The sequence below is a fragment of the Doryrhamphus excisus genome, chromosome 8, assembly GCF_030265055.1.
Source record: "Doryrhamphus excisus isolate RoL2022-K1 chromosome 8, RoL_Dexc_1.0, whole genome shotgun sequence".
NCBI lineage: Eukaryota > Metazoa > Chordata > Actinopteri > Syngnathiformes > Syngnathidae > Doryrhamphus > Doryrhamphus excisus.
Genome location: NC_080473.1, coordinates 9,912,090 through 9,930,002, shown reverse-complemented (window position 1 = coordinate 9,930,002; position 17,913 = coordinate 9,912,090). Strand labels below are relative to the sequence as shown.

The 17,913-nt window shown below is 39.2% G+C and overlaps 1 protein-coding gene and 1 long non-coding RNA gene across 4 annotated transcripts in view; one reads left to right on the top strand and one right to left on the bottom strand.

Annotated features, from left to right (window-relative positions):
• Window positions 1-15,284, top strand: part of pitpnm3 (PITPNM family member 3) — a 92,822-nt gene extending 77,538 nt beyond the window's left edge. For 2 of the 3 annotated variants that reach the window (XM_058080424.1, XM_058080425.1), the window contains 7 exons: window positions 3,615-3,731; window positions 7,405-7,521; window positions 7,598-7,746; window positions 10,049-10,198; window positions 10,351-10,534; window positions 10,702-10,830; window positions 10,927-15,284. In XM_058080424.1, the coding sequence (XP_057936407.1) occupies window positions 3,615-3,731; window positions 7,405-7,521; window positions 7,598-7,746; window positions 10,049-10,198; window positions 10,351-10,534; window positions 10,702-10,830; window positions 10,927-11,256 (1,176 nt within the window). In that variant the 3' untranslated portion in view covers window positions 11,257-15,284. The remainder of the gene's footprint in view (window positions 1-3,614; window positions 3,732-7,404; window positions 7,522-7,597; window positions 7,747-10,048; window positions 10,199-10,350; window positions 10,535-10,701; window positions 10,831-10,926) is intronic. The other variant, XR_009131480.1, reaches the window with a different exon arrangement.
• Window positions 1,266-10,977, bottom strand: LOC131134815 (uncharacterized). The gene is made up of 3 exons (XR_009131484.1): window positions 10,299-10,977; window positions 10,077-10,205; window positions 1,266-2,259 (listed from the first exon to the last, which is right to left on the bottom strand). It is a non-coding gene; the product is annotated as an uncharacterized LOC131134815 (long non-coding RNA).
• Window positions 15,285-17,913: the final 2,629 nt, after the last annotated feature.

The following is a 17,913-nucleotide window of genomic DNA, read 5'->3' as shown; positions in this document are numbered from 1 at the left end:
TGAAGCTAGTGATATTTGTAATTCAATTTTTCAATTGAAAAATTTCAATTGAAAAAATTTCAATTCTTGATTAGCACAAGCTAATTTTGTAACATAATGGGCGATTTAAGACAAAAACAATTGACTTAATTGACTTAACTTATTGACTTAAAGTGGTGTGAAAAAATGTTTGCCCCCTTCCTGATTTCTTTCTTTTTTTTGTCACACTTAAATGTTTCAGACCAAACACATTTAATTTTTCGTCATGACAACACAACAGCACAATTGAATCCAAAAATTCAAAAAATCCAAACTCACCGGGCCCTGTATGAAAAAAAGATTGCTGACCCCCCCCCCCCCCCCAAAAAAACCTTCCCAGGACTGGCTGGCCAAACAAAAGAGGTCACAAAAGACCCCACAAAAAATTCAAAGAACTACCATAAGAAAGACACATGACAAAAACAACCTGCAAGACAAAACCCTGCTGAACACAAAGAACATTGTATCAATTTTGCCAGAAAATATCTTGTTATATCCCCAAAACCTTTAAGAAAATACTTTCTGGTCTGATGAGGCAAAATGTGAACTTTTTTGAAGATGTGTGTCCCATTACATCTGGCGTAAAAGTGACGGCACATTTCAGAAAACAAACATCATACCAAAATATGGTGGTGGTAGTGTGATGGTCTGGGACTGTTTTGCTACTTCCGGATCTGGAAGCTGTGATAATTGGAACCTTGAATTTTACCCTCTTGTTGTTGTAATTGACTAATTTTAAATTTTAAATTTATTTAAGGAATAATAAGGAATCAGGAACTTTTTCACACCACTGTATTTCGTATTTTGCAGAACGTTACTGCCATCTGTAGCCCACATCCTGAACAGCAGCTAAGAACAATACAATACACCCGTCGTCACAACAAAAATCATCATAAAATTGACTATTTGAAGGCACCACTAGAAAAAACTCAGTGGATTAAGATACAATTATAAAACACTCAATGGGATCTTTATATGTCGAGTCAGTGTGCTAGTTTTGATCTAATGTCCAGCATATTTTTAATAGCAGTCTTCTGTTTTTACATCATAACTTCCGTGTCAGCAGTTCCATCTTGTCTTGTTTCTGTGTTTTTTCCACTCGTGACTTGATGCGTTATTAATTCCAGCTTATCCAGCTGCGTTCCTAGTGGAGTTTCAGGTGGTACGAATTCTATAGTTGAAAATGATGCTGTACTAAGGATTGCTTGTTGAAGGCACAGCATGTTCCAAACCGGCTTATGGATGCCTTTTAGAGTCACAACATCAAACATATTCAAGATGATAACATTTTGAAGAATATACTTATGTATACTTATATCTCAGCCTTTAAGGACTGGCAGTGTGTTAACCAAAACATATCTTTACCGTGATATATGTTTTCTATTAGTTTGTGGGTCTGTAAAACTGTTGTTTCTATCTTTAATAATTGCTTTTCCTGAAGTGTGTGAGGGTATTTGCATGACAGACATCTGTCTTGTTGATTGACAGGTTAACTTCAATATTAACCCCAGAATAACTTCGGTCATGCAAGCTTAACACCGGTTATCGATCCATGGCTGTCACCTGTTGATAAATGTGTGAAATGCCTAAAATCAATGCTCTCGTGGGGACCAGATGTGCAAAAAGCTTGGTGGATTGCGTGCAATATAAGGTAACATGGTGCTTCAAAAAAAACTAGCAAAGGACCGCAAAGAAAGAAATCATGGTGGACAAGGGAACACACTTAATAAAAAGGGAACAAACCAAATGGTAAAACAAACAGGCGATTCCTAGATATAATCGAAGAAACACACATGGGGAACAAACGACATAGACGTCAATAAAATGTATCTGAATATGTAGCTAAGCAACAGACCATGACTGAAGTAACAGTTAAACCCAAGAGAATAAAAACAACCAAGAACATAGTGAACATGGGTTAACACAATGGAAATACAGGGTCAGGCAAAATGATCTGACGCATTTGTAGGTTAAATAAAAGGCAAATAAAGTAAAAAACAAAAAAGTCTTTTTATTTTTGGTTCTGGCGGAGTGAGGTCGGCCGGTTGATTTTGGTTTCAATGCAGATCCAGTGGCTCTGAAGTTGGTAACCCATAACAAGATGGTGTTTCCTGATGGTACGGGGTCATGTCTACCAAGATCGAAGTGCAAACTGAACGCTTGCTGTTACAGTTTAGTTTGTTTTGATAAACGTTTCCACAATGAAAGCGCGATGCTCACCAGTCTAATTCATGGCAGCAACTGAAAAAGAAACGAAAAACAATGGCATTATAAAGAAACAAAACAAAATGGCAATGGCATTATATTAACTTTTCGAAAATTCATTCATTCATTCATTTTCTAATGGAATTGGTGGAATTGAACTTGGGTCTCCTAGGTGTGAGGCCTGCGCACTAACCACTCAACGCCATGCAGCTATTATTTTTATTATTATTTACTTTACAGCTGTCTTCGGTCGAGAGGCAGGGTACACCCTGGACTGGTGGTCAGCCAATCACAGGGCACATATAGACAAACAACCATTCACACTCACATTCATACCTATGGACAATTTGGAGTCGCCAATTAACCTAGCATGTTTTTGGAATGTGGGAGGAAACCGGAGTACCCGGAGAAAACCCATGCATGCACGGGGAGAACATGCAAACTCCACACAGAGATGGCCGAGGGTGGGATTGAACTTTAGTCTCCTTTTTGAAAATAAATTTACTTTATTTTGCTTTTATTTTTCTTTTTTTATTATTTTTTATTTATTTTATTTTATTAAAATACTTTTTTGTTTCTTTACTTTGTTTTGCTTTCATTTTTCTTTTTTTATTATTTTTTATTTTTATTTTATTTATTGAACTTTGGTCTCCTTTTCGAAAATAAAAGACTTTTTTGTTTCTTTACTTTATTTTACTTTTATTTAACCTACAAATGTGTCACATCCTTTTTCCTGACCCTGAACAAGCATAGAAATGTACCATAAGGGAAATACAAGTATGCCAACATAGAGACAAATAGGGGGAACAAACCGGGCAACACAACACAACACAACATATTGCAGGATGCAAGAAAATAAGTACAGGAATGCGCAGGCATGAAGAAGAAGACTCAAGGGAACGAAGAAGCACAAATAATGTAAGAAACAGGAATGCAAAAGACACAAAGGAGGGACCAAATCAGTCGCAAAAAGGGAACACAATGAACCCAACTGAACAAAGAGGAGAAGCGAAGAAACAGGGCGGTAGGATCCCACATCACTTTGATCACAGTTGAGGAAAAGAATCATGATGATCCCTGACAGATCCCATGGGGATGAGATGCTATGAGTGCTATGAAGAATCTAACCCTTGAATCCTAATTTTGGCTTGGTTTTAACGGTTCAGCAGTCGAAGTAATTTGTTGAAATAAAGCAGAATGTTGTTTTTTTTCTTTATGTAAGCAAATAACCTCTCAAGGATCAAGCAAACAGTCGACAATAACATACCAGAATTCAGTTTCAGTATTAAGCTGTATGTATTTTTGCCATAACAGATTATACCGTCTCTTTTGTCTCATTGTTGTTATTGTGTGGTTCTACATAAGCGTTTACTGTTATTATTTCCTCCCAGCTCATGCGGTGTGACTTTATGAAGACACAGGAGGCGGACAATCTGGACTCGGCACCCTTCTCACCCTCCAGCCCGCGGGAAAAGTGGCTCAGGAGGAGGACACATGTCAAACTACGGGTACGCAACATTTTCATTGTGTTGCATAAATGTCTACTACTTTTCTCTCTTTGTTTACATGCCGAATGTACCGCTTCTATTCAGACTAATAATACACTTATCATAAACCGCTGTGATTGCAGTGCTTTGGCGCGTGGATAGTCTGAATGTCTTAAAATCCCGCCTGCACTTTTTGCCTTGATGGACTGAAGCTGGCAGACATTGCACAATTATTCCGTGCCTCTGAGGCTTTCTGCATAGAACAATCAAGGTCACTTTGCCATTCAAAAAGCATGAATTTAGTTAGTCTTTCTTTCTCCTTGCAATAGAATTGTGTGTAACCAGATTGCCATGGCAATGCCTGAAGTACAGCAGAGGGTCGAAGGTCGCTGGTACGAATGATTTAAATAATGCAATTCTAAATAATCGCTTCCACGGTCAAAGCATAATAAAAAATAATAAACACTTTATGAACTGTATGTTTCGATAGGAGAGTATAGTATAGGCACAAATAAGCACATTTTACAACATAAGAACTCAAAAACTTGCACCAGGGGAGGGTGAAAAAGGTGGGGTGGAGCCATAGAAATTGCACCCTCCACTCCCTTCAATGTTTTCTCAACCTTGAAAATGATAAAAAGTCATATTTTCCACAAGAAAAAGGCTATGACGATAAAATAATAGCATAGTAATTTGATAAAAATAGGAGATCAGCGGAACAATTGATTGTAGATGTCATTTTGTGACATTTTTAGCACAATAATTATTTGAAAAGTGATATTTGTACCTCTTCTTGCGAAAGAACCTCTTTTCACTCAATATTTCAACAACGGTTGTCAAAAATGACAGGTTAAAAGCGTTAATTATTTAATAACACATCTCTTGCTCATTCTCAGCACACTCTCATGAGGTGCATTCACAAACACTCACAAGTGGATATTCTTATCATCTTTAAAGTGTACTCGGAAATACTAGAAAATACACTAAAAACGTGTGAAATCTGCTTAAATGATGTAGTTTCTCTGACTCCTATTTTAACCACATTGTTATACTGTCTTTTTGGTAATGGTAATGGTTTAATTTCATTTGAACACGCATCAGATTACAATTGAATGCATCACATAATCAGTTCACATTTCCACATGTCCAAAAGGAGTAGGAAGAAGCAAAGCTTATTAAATCCTACCCCTCCATCTGGTACTTTTACAATCAGTAACTGTTACATTTGTTCACTTCCTGCTTTCCATAATACAGATTAAGATTTTTTTTGTGTGTTTTTTTTAATAATGTACCTCGTACCAAAGTACAAGGTGATATGACCATAAAATGATATAATGTGTACCATAGTAAGTGTCAATATAGTGATATATCTAGCACATCATGACTGGTTCAAGACTCTTCATCCTTGTATTTAGCAAACATCAACTGCTTGTATTGTTTCTTGAATTGGCTCATCGTTGTGCATTGTTTGAGTTCCTTACTCAATCCATTCCATAGTTTGATTCCACATACTGAAATGCTATGGCTTTTTAACGTAGTCCTAGCATATAAGTGTTTCAAATGTAGTTCTTCCCTGAGATCATATTTCTCCTCTCTTGTAGAGAAGTACTGGATGACATTTTTAGGTAAATGGTTATTTTTAGCCTTATGCATTATTTTAGCTGTTTGAAGATTAAGTTTAAGTATTTGTGATTTTAGAAATAAGGAGTTAGTATGTTCTCTGTAGGCGGCATTATGAATTATCCTTACTGACCTTTTTTGCAGTACATTTAGCGAGTGAAGATTGCTTTTATAGTTATTACCCCATATTTTTCACACAATAAGTAAGATATAGTAGAACCAGAGGAGTGATTTCTGAGAACACATTTTGCTTTGTTCAATATTGAAATATTTTTGGCCACTTTATGTTGTATATTTGTAATATGAGGTTTCCAGCTCATATTTTCATCTATTGTGATCCCCAGAAATGTATTTTCCTTCATGCTTTCAATGTCTACACCGTCTGTTTGTATTTGCTGGTGCATGTCCTTTCTGCATGATTTTAGTTTTACTTAAGTTCAAGGACAATGATGTATTAAAATTGGCATAGAGTACATTTGGAATACAGGAAGTGAACATGCGGACATGTGGAACTGTGGATTGTACTATATGGTGTATTCCAATGCAATTTATACATTACAATACAGCTTTATTCTTGTAACATTTGCAATATGTTTTATAGTGGTCCTAATAGTGCTTTTGCCTTGTGTTTGTGGGTTATATGGGTTATATCTCCCTTAAATCAATTATCATTAGCGAATGTGGTGAAACAACATGGTGACTCACATTCATTGCTGCTATTAAGTGAGAGAGGGAATGTGAGGGTGTTTTCAGGTAAAAAAAAACAAAAACCTGTTTGCAATGCTGATGAAATGTTTGCAAAATGTTTTGACGTCAAACTACTTGTTTTGAGTTGCATTTGTGTACCGGTTAGAGACAAGACAAGGACACCCTGACACTGAGTCAACACTCACGCAGGTCCCACTGTACTTTCCTGTGATTGTGCTCGGGGGTGACATTCTAAGATGCAACACACAGATGCTACTTCAGCCATCCAGGTTTACAGGGCTGCACATACGTCACACACACACACACAGACACAAAGGGTGTCAGGCTTAAAGAACACTAAATGGAATAATTTGTGGAAGAAGTCTGCCATTAACTGCAATATTAAAGATGCTTGCCATTAATGGACCGTCCACCATTTGTATACAGTTTGACGATGTTATGACATATTTTCATTCGCGGGGGTGCTGGAGCCTATCCCAGCTGTCTTCAGGCGAGAGGTGGGGTACACCCTGGACTGGTGGCCAGCCAATCACAGGGCACATATAGACAAACAACCATTCACACTCACATTCATACCTATGGACAATTTGGAGTCGCCAATTAACCTAGCATGTTTTGGGGAGGAAACTGGAGTACCTGGAGAAAACTGACGCATGCACGGGGAGAACATGCAAACTCCACACAGAGATGACAGAATCTGGAATCGAACTCGGGTGTCCTAGCTGTGTGGCCCGCGCGCTAACAACGAGGCATTCACGGGAAGAACATGCAAACTCCGCACAGAGATGGCTGAATCTGGAATCGAACTCGGGTCTCCTAGCTGTGTGGCCCATGCGCTAACCGACGCCTGCACAGGGAGAACTTGCAAACTCCACACAGAGATGGCCGAATTTGGAATCGAACTTGGGTCGCCTAGCTGTGTGGCCCATGTGGTAACCACTTGACCACCATGCAGCCCCGACATATTTTCATGTATACACAAATGTATACACTTCATTTAAACACTGTTTAATTCATTTTCCCAGCTGTCTTCGGGCGAGAGGCGGGGTACACCCTGGACTGGTGGCCAGCCAATCACAGGGCACATATAGACAAACAACCATTCACACTCACATTCATACCTATGGACAATTTGGAGACGCCAATTAACCTAGCATGTTTTTGGAATATGGGAGGAAACCGGAGTACCCGGACAAAACCCACACATGCACAGGGAGAACATGCAAACTCCACACAGAGATGGCCGAGGGTGGAATTGAACCCTGGTCTCCTAGCTCCTAACCACTCATCCACTGTGTAGCCCTCTGTTTTCCTTATTAATTTGTTCTAAAAGGACAAAAACTATGGTTTCCTTGTGTCCTGGCAGAACGTCACCGCCAACCATCGAGTGAATGACATCATCGCCACAGAGGACGGTCCTCAGACACTGGTGGGCCGCTTCATGTATGGCCCCTTGGATATGGTGACGCTAACTGGAGAAAAGGTAGCTCCCCAGACTCTCATTTCTTCATCAATCTTCAGCCACTAGTGCTAATGAACCGTGTGTTTGTGTTTACCAGGTGGACATCCTGCTGATGACGCAACCCCAGTCTGGACGCTGGGTGCACTTTGACACGGAGGTGACCAACAGCAGCGGTAGGGTCACCTACACCATACCTAGTGACAAGAAGCTGGGCCTGGGAGTCTACCCTATTAAAATGGTGGTCAAGTAAGTGTCTCAACAACAGTAATAATTTGCGACATTAGCATTCAAAGTGCGTTGCATGGGAGAATGATGCGTTGGTGCGTTCAATGACTGTTGAAAATCGAAAATCACATTAAACATTCAAGAACTAAGTATTGGAATAAAATAATATTTACTGTAATATAATGATTAATTTGTATGTATTTCAATGTATCTTAAAAGAGAAATGAAATAACATTAGGTTTGCAATTTGGATGAAATGTTTTATGATTATTGCCCTATTTTTTAGGTATTGTGATTTGTACATTTCATGAAAACAAGGTGCATTGAGGCAATTATTTAATAATAATCCTTTCTTCTCAATGTTCCTAAATAGGCTTTTTACTCACAAACATTTATAATTTAAAACCAGTATCATAAATAAAAAAATGTTATTTTGAGCTGACACAAATAAACAAAAACATGTTAATGTGAGAGGTCTCACTCGCTCACATTTTGTATTTGCTGAACGTTTGTGGGCGAGTTTAAGAGCTAATATGCTAATAATAAAGAAAAATAGTAATACAAAAATATGCTTGCTGACTGTATTTTTTAAATAATAGTAGTTTTTTATAAATAATAATAATTCCCAAATTGACATCCCTTTACATAAAATTTGATGTAATTATTGTTGTATTGTTATTGTTATTGTTTGACATTGAATCATTTACCACAAAGCAATCTATACTTATTATAGATGAAAACTTATTTCCATCTGCGATTAAATGTGATTAATTGTGAGTTAACTGTGGACAAAATGTGATTAATCACAATCAAATATTTTAATCGATTGACAGCCCTAATTACATTCATCATGGGCATCATAATAGTAAAGATTTTACCTACAGGCTCAAAATATGACATACCATACATTCATCTATATCATATGATAAAATGAATGAGCTAGACAGCCAGTCTAGTCTCAGGCAAAGCAAGAAGACCCAAACAGGGATTTCTGCAGTACGCATACTCCAAAAAGAGCAGGACAGGACAGGCAGGAACTAAGAATCAGAGTTTATGAATAAATAAAAACAATCTGACTTGGAAGAAACCCGCTCGAAGAGAAGCCGCTGGACTCAAAGTAGACCGGATAAGGAAGATGCTGACAACACAATCGGTCCCAGTCCCAGGCAGGAGAGAAGCAAACAAATACCTTGAATCTAACTTTAGGAATTGAGAGTAGTCCATGAAACTGTTTAATAATGATGAATACACTAAAGCAGATTTTTTCTTTTCCACTCTATACAACCATATACTGCCAGAAATGGCCAGAAATATTTCATTATTGAACAAAGCAAAATTTGTTCTCAATCAGAAATCACTCCACACTCTTTATTGCTTTCTGGTTCTACCATATCTTACTTATTGTGTGGAAATATGGGGTACTAACTATAAAAGCAATCTTCACTGGCTAAATGTTCTGCAAAAAAGGTCAGTAAGGATAATTCATAATGCCGCCTACAGAGAACATACTAACTCCTTATTTCTAAAATCACAAATACTTAAACTTAATCTTCAAACAGCTAAAATAATGCATAAGGCTAAAAATAACCAATTAGCCAAAAATGTCATCCAATACTTCTCTACAAGAGAGGAGAAATATGATCTCAGGGAAGAACTACATTTGAAACACTTATATGCTAGGACTACGTTAAAAAGCCATACCATTTCAGTATGTGGAATCAAACTATGGAATGGATTGAGTAAGGAACTCAAACAATGCACAACAATGAGCCAATTCAAGAAACAATACAAGCAGTTGATGTTTGCTAAATACAAGGATGAAGAGTCTTGAACCAGTCATGATGTGCTATATATATCACTATATTGACACTTACTATGGTACCCATTATGTCATTGGATGGTCATATCACCTTGTACTTCGGTATGTGACAAAAAATAAAAACATACAAAATAAATTTAAAAAATAAAAAATAATTCATAACAATTTATAAATATAAGATAATTAAATTTAATAATTTAATAATTTAATAATTTAATAATTTAATAATTTAATAATTTAATAATTTAATAATTTAATAATTTAATAATTTAATAATTTAATAATTTAATAATACAAATTTTTAAATTATATTAGGAAAGCAGGAAGTGAACAAATGTAACAGTTACTGATTGTAAAAGTAGCAGATGGAGGGGTAGAATTTGATAAGCTTTGCTTCTTCCTACTCCTTTTGGACATGTGGAACTGTGAACTGATTATGTGATGCATTCAATTGTAATCTGATGCATGTTCAAATGAAATAAAACCATTACCATTACCCTCAAGGGGAGATCAGACGTCAGCGGATGCCTACCTGACAGTGCTGCCTCGTGGCATGGAGTGTGTAGTCTTCAGCATCGATGGCTCCTTTGCTGCCAGTGTGTCAATCATGGGCAGCGATCCTAAGGTCCGCCCCGGTGCAGTGGATGTTGTCAGGTTGGTTCTACACAAATTGCAAATTTTATAGACGACCACAATGTAACATCTTGTGGATCTTCTCATACATTAAAAAAAATGGATGCTATAGATGGATTACTTGCTGGTTCCGAGTGGGTTCTGCAGTTGGGACATTATGTTTATTTTTCCAGGCACTGGCAAGACTTGGGCTACCTGATCATCTACATCACAGGTCGTCCTGATATGCAGAAACAGCGTGTGGTGTCCTGGTTATCGCAGCATAACTTTCCTCATGGGATGATCTTCTTCTCCGAGGGTTTGGTTCACGATCCATTGCGACAGAAGACCATCTTCCTACGAAACCTCATCCAGGAGGTAAATAAGCAAGTCTGATTGTGGGCAAAAGTAACAGATTGAAAAGTCAGGAAGTATACATAAAATACTAACAATACTCTTCTGTATTAACCCAATGTCATAAAGTCGGAGGTTGTACTACAAAGGTACTGCGTATATCTTATAATGATTATTTTGTGTGTGGTCAGTGTCACATTAAGATCAACTCGGCTTATGGATCCATGAAGGACATCTCCGTTTACAACATGCTCGGCCTCGGCCCCTCACAGATTCAAATTGTGGGCAGACCTTCAAAGAAGTACCAGAACCAATGCCAGGTAGGTCATATGGGCTATTTTATTGCATCTTTCTGGGGGGGGGGCTTTATTATAATAATGTACCTGAATCCTCTCACTACTTCCTGGTGCATCTAGTTCCTGAGTGAGGGCTACGCAGCACATCTCTCCTCTCTCCAATTTGGCCACAGAGCTCGACCAAAAAAATCCCCCTCAGTCCGCATGGTCCTCAGGAAAGGTTCCTTTGGGCTCACCGCCAAGCCAGATTTCCTGTGTAAGCGCACCCACCTACGGAGGACCATGTCGGTCCAGCAGCCTGACCCGCCCTGCACGCCCAACCCCAAGCCGGAACGCGCCCAGAGCCAACCAGAGTCGGATAAGGACCACCACGGAGGGGGAGGCGGTGGCGGAGTCGGGCATGGTGTGTGGGGGCGGGCCTCCATGCATCGTGGAGACACCACTCCCTGATGCTGATGCTGGGCGAGGAGACGCACGAGGAGGACAATTAGAGTGAAGACCGAGGTTAGATTGTAAAGTTTTTGTGAATGGAATAATTCTAATGAATCCAATACAAGATCTGTATCACAAAGTCTACCTTTACAAAAGGTAATAATACTCACTTATGGATGATACCATCCAGATGTAGGAAGGCATTAAAGATGTATAAATTCTATAAGAAAATACACTTGATGCTTTGTGTTGTTTTACTCGTTTTCAATCAGCAACACCATAACGTAACTGATTGCCTTATTGTGTGGAAATATGGGGTAATAACTATAAAAGCAATCTTCACTCAATAATGTACTGCAAAAAAGGTCAGTAAGGATAATTCATAATGCCGCCTACAGAGAACATACTAACTCCTTATTTCTAAAATCACAAATACTTAAACTTGCTGATAATAGTTAATATTTAAACAACTAAAATAATGCATGAGGCTAAAAATAACCAATTACCTAAAATGTCATCCAATAGGAGAAATATGATCTCAGGGAAGAACTACATTTGAAACACTTCTATGCTAGGACTAGTACGTTAAATAGCCATAGCATTTCAGTATGTGGAATCAAACTATGGAATGGATTGAGTAAGGAACTCAAACAATGCACAACGATGAGCCAATTCAAGAAACAATACAAGCAGTTGATGTTTGCTAAATACAAGGATGAAGAGTCTTGAACCAGTCATGATGTGCTATATATATCACTATATTGATGGTTACTATGGTACTATGGTACGTGACAAAAAAAAAAATTAAAATTTTTTTAAAAAAAATTAGGAAAGCAGGAAGTGAACAAATGTAACAGTTACTGATTGTAAAAGTACCAAATGGAGGGGTAGGATTTAATAAGCTTTGCTTCTTCCTACTCCTTTTGGACATGTGGAACTGTGAACTGATTATGTGATGCATTCAATTGTAATCTGATGCATGTTCAAATGAAATGAAACCATTACCATTCAGATTTAATCATCGGCTCAGATAACCTTGACTTATTACTTTCCTCAGCTCCCAAACTAATCTGTTGCAAAATAACCTTAAAGGCAGGGAAGCAACGATGCCGTGTCATTGGCCAGATTGCAATAACTAAGCATCCAATCAGCAATGCTGTTATTTTTCTGCTCACAGCCATTCAGGGCATATTTGCACTGAATTGTAAGTTTGCTATGATTAGCTGTGATGCAATTAATTCCGTATCACCTTCCAGCATTTTGTATGTATTATTGTGGTTTGCAGTGGTGTAGAATTACTAATTACTGACATATTACTAATTACTAATTACTTACATATTGGGCATTGTTACATCAAAAGTGAGAATTATTACATTATAAACACTTTTTGATCCAGTTCTTGCATTGGATTGTACAAAATGTGTGTACAATATGTACTTAATGAAGTGCCCTTGAAAGTGCATTGCTTTTTTAGTCACGTTTATTTGTATTCCCTTGCGATTACCATATTGACCCAAAAATATAGCAACACGAATATAAAACTCTTTTTTTCAGGACGCTCCTTTAGAAACATGTTTTTAAGACAAAAATAACAACTAGTAGATTGCGATTAAAAAAAAATATATACTTGCTTTTTTTTTCAAGCAGTTCCCGACTCTCTCCAGGTCACTGGTGGGTGTGAGTGACAAGCAGAAAAGCTCTGATTTGCGCATTTGGAAGTGACCCCTGAAAGCAGTTTTGAATGGCTATGGAAGCTGACGTCAATGCAACCTGAACTTCCTTATATGGGCATGCCCCGCAACCCCGCTCTGCGTGCCTAAAAAGGAAAGCATCAGGCAGAAGTGGTTGGAGTGGTTGGAGTTACTTGGTTGTGTTGAAGAGTCAGAAGAGCAAGCTGTAGATAAGTTAGCAGTCTCCTAACTGTGCTTATTTTGTGTAAGTAATGCTAGCAGTCCACTGGGCCCACGCCAGTTCGCGCCAATTCTCGCCCGTTCTCGCCAATTCGCGCCAGTTCTGGCCAGTTCGCGCCAATCACATAATCTTGAACTGGCATCAACTGGCACCGGCCCAGTGGACTCTTAGCATCATTGTTGCAACTTGGCTCGTGCCATTACATTCCAGTGGATTCCAATCGGCTAGATTGGTTCCACTTAGTGGACGAAGATTTTAAACATTTTGAAATTTTTTTGCCGCCAAACTCAATTTTTTGCCACTGTTACGGGCCACCACGAGCCAATTGGGAAGCAGTTTGAGCCACTGCACGCCACTAGGCACCTTATTGGCAACACTGCAAATTTCATTGGTTTGAACTGGCACCAACTGGCGCCGGCCCAATGGACTCCTAGCATCACTGGTGCAACTTGGCTCGTTCCATTACATTCCAGTGGATTCCAATAGGCCAGATTGTTTGCGATATTTGGTTCCACTTGGTGGACGAAGATTTTCAACATTTTGAAATTTTCTTGCCGCCAAACTCAGTTTTTGTTGCTCTTACGGGCCACCACGAGCCAGTTGGAAGCCACTGCACGCCACTAGGCATCTTATTGGCGTCACTGCAAATTTCATTGGTGTGAACTGGCACCAACTGGAATCGGCCGAGTGGACTCTTAGCATCATCGGTGCAACTTGGCTCGTGCCGTTACATTCCAGTGGATTCAAAATGGCCAGATTGGTTCCACTTGGTGGACGAAGATTTTAAACATTTTGAAATTTTCTTGCCGCCAAACTCAATTTTTGTTGCTCTTACGGGTCACCACAAGCCAGTTGGGAGCCACTGCACGCCACTAGGCACCTTATCGGCGACACTGCAAATTGCATTGGTGCCAACTGGCACCAACTGGCGCCGGCCAAGTGGACTCTTAGCATTCTGTAACATTATTGGGTGTGCATACAGGGAGCAGAGGGAGTGTGACCAAGAGTCTGGAAGATCAAAAAAGCTTTTTGTGCCGGTTATTATGTGTAACTGCTCTATAGGAGTCCAGAACTCAACACAAAGGGTCCCATTTTAATGCATAGGTGTGTGTGTGTGCTTGTGGGGGACTGGGTGACGAGTCTTCTAAATCTCATTGAGCCTAAAAGGGTGAAGAAAAGAAGCACAATGTGGGGAAAAAGGTGTGCAAAAGGCTGAATTTTCTTATGTGATAGCGTTGCATGCTGACAAATCCCCCCCCCCCCCCAAAATTCCCGTGGCAACCTGAGTAAAAGATGCTATTATTAGCAACGGCGCCTCCGGAGGGCAACAGAATGTAAATGCGCTCATGATTATGTAAGAGCTGATCCACTTCTTTTCCAGATCCGGAGACTACGGCGTTAGCGCAATCACAGAGATGGCGGCGGTGTGTCAGCCGGAGCCTGTGGGAGCAAATAACGCTGACACAGAGCGAACATTAATCAGAGTGTTAACTTTGCTTCGGATGTGACAGACTTCATTAAATGCGTTTTCGCTCATATTGTATTTGAAGCGTCGCCTCTATGTGCGTGCTGATTGGATCCTCGCCTACTGCTGAGGCCTCATCTGTAGTCAACACACTTTTTCACCAATTTCACACACTTTTTGTCTTTGTGAAGTTTATCTAACAAGTTCTGACTGTAAACACTTCATTGCACTCGGACATTCAGGCTTCAACCTTTGACCTCGAGGCCCCAGCAAGGCTGCTTATATCACCTTGTTTGCTTGGTCCCACCTCCCCAAAATTAGAAACAAAAACATTTGCACGACCAAAGTCTAATGTAGTGGTTATTGATTCAGCTGGTACACAAACATGTGTGTTTTTTAGTAGTTAATGTGTTTTCAGTGTCGCACAAACACACCACTTTTATGTGGATGATCATTAATTTAGATTATTGTGCGCGGCAAAAACATCGGACTACAGTCATAAATCATTACTGTTTCATTGTTTTACAGCCAGGCTGCACGGCGGTCGAGTGGTTAGCACGCAGACCTCACAGCTAGGAGACCATCCCAATCAATCCAATCAATTCAATCCCACTTTCAGTCATCCATGTGTGGAGTTTGCATGTTCTCCCTGTGCATGCGTGGGTTTTCTCCGGCTACTCCGGTTTTCCTCCCACATTCCAAAAACATGCTAGGTTAATTGTCGACTCCAAATTGTCCATAGGTATGAATGTGAGTGTGAATGGTTGTTTGTCTATATGTGCCCTGTGATTGGCTGGCCACCAGTCCAGGGTGTACCCCACCTCTCGCCCAAAAGACAGCTGGGATAAGCTCCAGCACCCCCGTGACCCTCGTGAGGTATGCAAGTATGCATATGTAAGCAAATTTAAAAAAAAATGTTGCCCAATTTAAGCATAAAGATTACTACTATTACTATTATTATTTTACACTGGTCGCTAAGAGATGACAGATGAAACTTATACAATGGCAAGTAAATGGTATCTAAGGTAGAGCTTTGAGGAACCCCTAAAGAAAATGTGAATACATTATATTCATTCATTCATTCATTTTCTACCGCTTATCCTCACAAGGGTCGCGGGGGTGCTGGAGCCTATCCCAGCTGTCTTCGGGCGAGAGGTGGGGTACACCCTGGACTGGTGGCCAGCCAATCACAGGGCACATATAGACAAACAACTATTCACACTCACATTCATACCTATGGACAATTTGGAGTCGCCAATTAACCTAGCATGTTTTTGGAATGTGGGAGGAAACCGGAGTACCCGGAGAAAACCCACGCATGCACGGGGAGAACATGCAAACTCCACACAGAGATGGCCGAGGGTGGAATTGAACCCTGGTCTCTTAGCTGTGAGGTTTGCGCGCTAACCACAAACAATGACTGGACTGTATTGAACCCAGTTTAAGTAGGTATTTCTTTAAAAGCCTGAAAAATATGAGTCGTCTTATATTCAGGGTCTAGAGCAAGGGGTTGGCAACCTTTACTATCCAACGAGCCATTTTGCTTCAAAGAAAAATTCCTGAATATGTGTTAATTTTAGCAGTTACCACAACAGAACACAAAAATAGGACACCTCAATATCTGACGAAAAAATGTGCAGCACGGTTTAATGACAATCTGGTCCTTTTAGCTCCCTGGTTAATACTGCTTGACTTAACTCTCAGTGGGATTTTTTGGTCACAGGTTCGAGCCCAGCGCTCAAAACTTCCAGGTAAGCCAGCGTCACATCGGGTCGGCCACCCTTTTAATCAGAACTCAGCCGGGATGCATTCACGGCCTCACAGAAAGTCACAAATATGCATTTTCCCAATTTAAAAATATTGCATTGATTTAGAAATGCAATCCAACAGGTGGCACCGAAGATTCTCACCCTCAAAGCAATGTAGAGCTTTTCTTCCTGTCATTCACATACACTAGTGACCTGTAGAAATGCAATTGCAACTGACTAGAAAAAAAATATCTTAAAGGTTGTGAATATTAGCAATATTGCTTTGATTGGTATTGTACGTTTTTTTCATGATCAATATTTCACATATTATTAGCTGTTTGACCTGCAAGGATGCACTTCGGATGTATTGACTCTACTTTGTGGACATGTGACCACTCTGCAAACCTATTTTTCTATGAGTAAATAATGTAAATATAGCAAATATTTTCATTGTCTTTGGGCCTGTTAACATGTTGGCTTTTTTTGCCTTAAGTCGTATTTGATGTTGATTGACCAAAGTATTTAAGATTCACTATGTAATGCTGTATTTTGTAATTGATATTGTGTGTGTTGTGTTGCTTGATACAAGTGATAACAAAAACGCAACTGCTGGTTCTGCGCACACGCGGCAGTATTTTTTTATAGTGTTAAACCTCGTGGAGGTTTTATAACTGCAAATGAAGATGGCATGTTTGGGTGACATGAAAAAAAAATAATGCAACATGCAAGCCTTCCTGTACATGCTGTTGGTGTTTGTAATGAACAGTTTAATGATTTACCGTGTGTGTGTATGTGTGTGTGTGTGTGTGTGTGTACCTCCCTGTCGTGCCACCCAACTGCAGCCGTTAGTGTTGTGTGTACATAATGTAAAAATGATTCTTGCATCCTGAGTTCACAAAATGTTGCAATAAATGCAATAAATGATATCAAAATCAAAAGATTAGATATTGTCCAATGATGAGGTGTTGCCATGTAAATATGTAGTAGATGACACCTGCTGCATGGAGATTTCAGTTACAATCAGTGCTTTAAGTACCGTATTTTCCGGACTATAAGCGCAATTTTTTTTCATAGGTTGGCTGTTCCTGCGACTTATAAATGAAAAAAATGTTTATTTACATAAACACTGGACACCTTTTCTGTTCATGTTTATTTTTTGTGTAGCTGAATAACCATTGTGTTAGCATATCTTACACCTATTCAGCCTGTTCTCTATTCTTTTATTAATGTTCGAACTTGCCTTCCAAGATGACGTAATGTCTGTTTTGGTTAAGTAGTTAATAAAATAAATTACCCGCAAAAAATACGACTTATGTATGTTTTTTTTTACTTAATTACGCATTTTTGGCCTTGTGCGACTTATACTCCAGAGCGACTTATAGTCCAGAAAATACAGTAATTAAGTTCCAAAAACAATAAAAAGAGCGCCCCCTACTTGACTGCAATCAATAAACGATAGGACTAGTACCGTATTTTCCGGACTATAAGTCGCACTTTTTTTCATAGGTTGGCTGTTCCTGCGACTTATACTCCAGAGCAACTTATAAATGA